Source organism: Alnus glutinosa, chromosome 7 (assembly GCF_958979055.1).
Source record: "Alnus glutinosa chromosome 7, dhAlnGlut1.1, whole genome shotgun sequence".
NCBI lineage: Eukaryota > Viridiplantae > Streptophyta > Magnoliopsida > Fagales > Betulaceae > Alnus > Alnus glutinosa.
Window position 1 is genome coordinate 10,859,433 of NC_084892.1, and position 4,813 is coordinate 10,864,245.

The following is a 4,813-nucleotide window of genomic DNA, read 5'->3' on the forward strand; positions in this document are numbered from 1 at the left end:
TCCGAATTTGAGTTGAAATAGGATTTGGAAAGCCTATATAAAGAGGGCTCTAAGCTTGTTATTTAAAAAGAATTCAATATAGAATTTCATAGTGCTTAGAGAGTGTGTTTAGGGAGAATTGAAGATCCACTAGCTCTCTAGCAGTTGTCGGTGTGTGCTACCATTGTTCGTGTGAAGTCTATCTTAGGAGTCGGCCCTAAGGTAAAGGAATTCATCAAAGACCCCTTCAAGTAGGAGACTTGGTTGGGAAATGTTCACGATAGGCTTTGTGTTATAGTTAAAGGTATGATTACTGCAATAGGTTTTGTGAGTACGAGTGCTTTGTAACTTGTTTTGTCTTTAGATAGTGTTTCCTAGATTTGGCTGCCCCGGAGTGGGTTTTCTTTTCACAGAGTTTCCACTTCGTCAACAAATATCTTGTCTCTTTTATTTTTCGTATTTAAGATATTTTGTTGCACACGAACACACAATTGGTTGTTTAGAAGTCATATTTTATTTTCACGTTTGTTTTGACGTAAAATGTTTTTCGTCGTAAAATATTTTCAATTAAATCATTTTTCAGAAAAAATAATTTCTCTGAAAATATTTTCCGGCATTTGGCTCTTATTAAAAAATTATGTCACTGGCCGGCAGGATTCCAGCCACTTTTACCGGATTCTAGCAATGGAGGCCGGAATCTAGCCTAGTACCGCTGGATTTCGGCGAAAGTGATCAGAATCCGGTTGGCTAGAATCTAGTCCTCCTGAATCCGGCGATAGTGACCAAACTTCGTTGGATTCCTGCAGAAATTTCTAGATTTTGGCACCACCGAATTTCGACCTATTTTGTCGAAATTTGGTTGTCGAATTTCGACAATCGGATACCAAAATTCGGGGACCTTCGACGGTAGATTCGGGTACCAAAATCGGATTCCCACAAACGTGCATGCAAAAATGAAAAGTTTAAATCCAGAAAACGATTTACAGTTTTCAAAACTGTAAATCGTTTTCCAAAAATTAAAGAAGCTTTTACGGTCAAACTGAAAATAATTTCAATTGACCATCATTTTTTATTACACCAAACACTGAAAAATAGTTTTGTGTTATTAAAATGAATTCAGAAGTTCATGAAGTATGCGAAAAAAATACTTTAATTCATATGGTTAAATTTCGTCCACTAAATTAACAAATTTCGTGTTTTCAAGGTTTTTAAACGACCTTAATGGATGTGATTCTTGTAGTGCACTAGGTGTGCCCAATCAGCTGTGAAGGGCAAATCATACTCTTACGCAGGAAAGGCAAAGTGGCATGATCAAGTTTCAATATAATTACTTCTCAAGAAAAGTAAAAAGTATTTGCCATAGAACATGTGATCTTATTGAAATAACCATAGTTTTGAGTCTATGGGATTGCAAGTAATTCTTCTTCGTTCTTTTTTTCTTTCTTTTTTTCTTTTGTTTTTTTATGAGCACAAGTAACTCTTATTTGTTGTCAAGAGAAAAGCTCTCCAGAAACACTTTCTTCTCTCTCCTAAAATATCCCTTCCCTTTTTTGAGCTTTTGGTTGCTAGGGGAGGAGGGAGCTTCGGCTCCCCCCATTCCCCCTACTTCCCTTTTCCTCCCTCCCTCACCTTTTCCCGCCTCTTCGAAAGTCTTATTCGCCTCTTCGGAGGTTCTATCTGCCTCTTCGGAGGCCTTATCCGTAGATGGCCCATGTTTACGGTTACTCCGGCTTCTTCTCCGCCACTGATGGACCGATTTCAGCCCCCTCATGTAGATCTCAACCTCGGTTCCGCCCCCTTTGTGAAGTTCTTGGATTTGTTTTTTTAAAATCAAATCTACCAACTTCAAAAACCTCCACCGCCACACACACCACTCCATAGTGTTTTTGGTTTGCTCTGTTTCCACCACCAGCCGCATCCAGTCTGGCCAACACGTGCCGGCGCGTGTCCCACATGCTCCCACGAGTAGATCTTACTTGCAAGTGCGTGTCCCACACGCGCCGATGTGTGGACTGTCCTCTGTTGCACGTGTTGTCCTCCTCCAAATCTCCCCGCTGCCGCCAATCTACTGTGGTGGTCCGTTGCATCCTAGCGTCCATCGCCAACACGTGGTTTTCACGCGCCAACACTCACCACTTTCTTTCGCCATGCCTTCTATTCCGAGTTTTTTCTAGTGTTTTTCCACAACTTTGTTTGTATTTTGCTACTTTCTTTGTGTTATTTGGGTTCCTTGTTGATGGATCATGTTCGATTCTTGGCAGTACTTTCCTTGCACTAACCACTTAACTGTGGTTGTTGCCTTTACCGCGTGGGACTCCTAACCGAGCCCTTTTGCTATTATGTACCGCCTTGTGAGGCCCTTAGAGAATCCCAAATCCTTTTTGGATCTATTGCTTATTGTTAGTGTTCTTATTTGTATAGTTTTTTTTTCGTTTGGGTTTTGTTGTTGGGAAGCCCACCCCGTTTAGTTTTCCTGTTTCCCTTGTCCCTTTATTGAATAGGAAAAAAAATGACTCTTATTTGTTCCTAATTAAATCAGGAAATGGTTATAAGAGATGATTTTTTCCACTCCTAATCCGAAAGGAAGGAGTGGACGATCCTAAAAACGAAAAATCGCTCTCAACAGACCCAACGCAAGCTAAAATAGTGCGAAAATAAATACAAAAGGTAGAAAATGAGTCAAACAAATTACTCGGTCCTCTCAAGGGGCCGCACAAGGCGGTTACATAAGCAACATGGGCACAGATTATGGCGAACCAATCTGAACTCCTAAGAGCCGACAACAACCATCAGAAAGAGGCTGAAGCCGAACATACACTGTCATAGTCCGATGTATGGACTGTAGGAAAGAGACGAACCAACACAAATTCGGTTACAAAAGACTCCACCATAAGATCAAAATGCCTAAGAGTTGGGAGACAGCAACCCACTCAACAAACAAGCAACAAAATACAAACAAAGCTGCAAAGCACAAGAGAAATAAAAAATTAAAAAAAAAAAATACAACGAAAAAAAAGAGCCCGAAATGTGCACTTTTTGTTGTCTTAAATGTGCACCAAATTGCACTTATTCCAGGATGCAAGAGAAGTGATATCTTAGTTGAAATTCACTTGGAACTTGGGTTGTTTATTTGGAAGAAAGAGCCCAAAATTTTTCTCATAGTCTGAATCTTTCTGGTTTTCATCAAACAAGGCAAACACATAAGTTTCTATAGGCTTCCCAGGCTTCTTTGGAGTCCCTCCCTTCACATGTTGAACCAAATTCGTAATGTAAGTTCTTTCATTGTCAAGAGATGTCGCTGTCCCGCCACCTGAAGGCCAACCGGACTCCGATATAACGATCTCCAAAGACCCCCCGCCGGCCTTGTCTAGCGCTGCATAAACGACATCCAGAATGGCATCAAAAAGATTACGATAACTAAGCGGGGCATCAGTCACTATAGGTGAAGGAGCTGTGAAGAGAGCATAGTCAAGACGGATGTCTCTGGTGTTGCCAATGTAACTAAAGTACAGGTACAAGTTAACGAGTAACGGAGATCGATTGTTCACTAAGAAGCGGATGATCGGATCGAGAAGCGGCCAGTGATCGGACTTGAATGAGCCTTTTGATGGAGGGAAGGATTCTCCCAGGACTCCGGTGTCGATGGCGGTGGAAATTTTGATTTGGTTCGCGAGGCCAGCCGCAAAAATTGCGTTTTGAATATTTTGCATGGCGGGGACAAGGAATTTTGCAAATCCATCTGAAGGCTTCACTTCGTTTCCGACAGCAATGTATTTGAATCTGACATTACCAAAGTTTTTCACATTGTTTTGGACCCAAAAGTTTGCATTGGCTTGGCTCGAAGCAATGTTTTCAAGGTTATCATTTGCAAGGCCAAGCATGAGCTCAATATTGGAGCCTCGAAGAGCTTGGAGAGTTTCTTGGTCTGCAAAATAGATTCTCATTCTTTGGATGTTGTTTTGCTTACAGAGTGCGACAACCTCAGATGGCTTTGGTAGGTTGTTCCCGACTCTTCCATAACAAACACCAATTTGGGCAACTGCAATATTTGATTAAATAGTAAGTCATTATTTAATTTTCTCTATCAATATTGGATTACATGAATTCAGTAATCATGGAAAAATTGCTTTGTCCTTTAACTTAGCTGAACTAATATTCTGAACTTGAATACTAGTGGACAAGACCCCTTGCATGCACAGTCAATCTAGATATTAGGAGATTATTTGTGGCTGTGAGAAGCTCGGGGCATGTGATACTTTCATGACCTATCCATTTTACGATTAAAATTTTGTTTTGTTAAATCTAATTAACGGTGTACATGTCGTCATGTCATTAAAAAATGTTAAATGACGTGGCAACATATATAATATTAGATCTGTAAAATAAATCTAATATAAACCTCGAAATTAATCTTTCATTTCACTTGAAATTGAAAGAGGATCTTATTCCTGTAAACGATTTGTTTAGGACTATAACAAGGTTAGAGAGAGAGAGAGAGAGAGAGAGAGAGAGAGAGAGAGAGACCTGTTTGAGAGGCCATTAGCAGCCCAAGTAATAGCATTATGGAAATCATCGTAAGAGGGCTTTTGCCAGCGTAATTGGATTGAGCCATTGGAACAAATATAGAAGAAAATAAGCCAAGAAGTATGCTTTTATAGAGGGAGAGATAAAGGCTTTTGCGTCAGATCTTTGGGTGACAATGCATTAATGACATTCCATGGAAATTACTAAGTTGTTGCCAAAGTACACCTTGAATGGTATTTAATTTGTCCATCTCCCTTGTGATGACATTCATGTATATAGCTATATTGGGTGAGTTAATTAGGTCGATTTT

The 4,813-nt window shown here is 40.1% G+C and overlaps 1 protein-coding gene across 1 annotated transcript; it reads right to left on the minus strand.

The window, feature by feature from the left end:
- Positions 1 to 3,074: 3,074 nt before the first annotated feature.
- On the minus strand, positions 3,075 to 4,591 carry LOC133874159 (glucan endo-1,3-beta-glucosidase, basic isoform-like). Its single transcript, XM_062312006.1, has 2 exons — positions 4,504 to 4,591; positions 3,075 to 4,018 (listed from the first exon to the last, which is right to left on the minus strand). The coding sequence occupies exons 1-2, from the start codon at positions 4,589 to 4,591 to the stop codon at positions 3,075 to 3,077; spliced, it is 1,032 nt and encodes a 343-aa protein (XP_062167990.1).
- Positions 4,592 to 4,813: the final 222 nt, after the last annotated feature.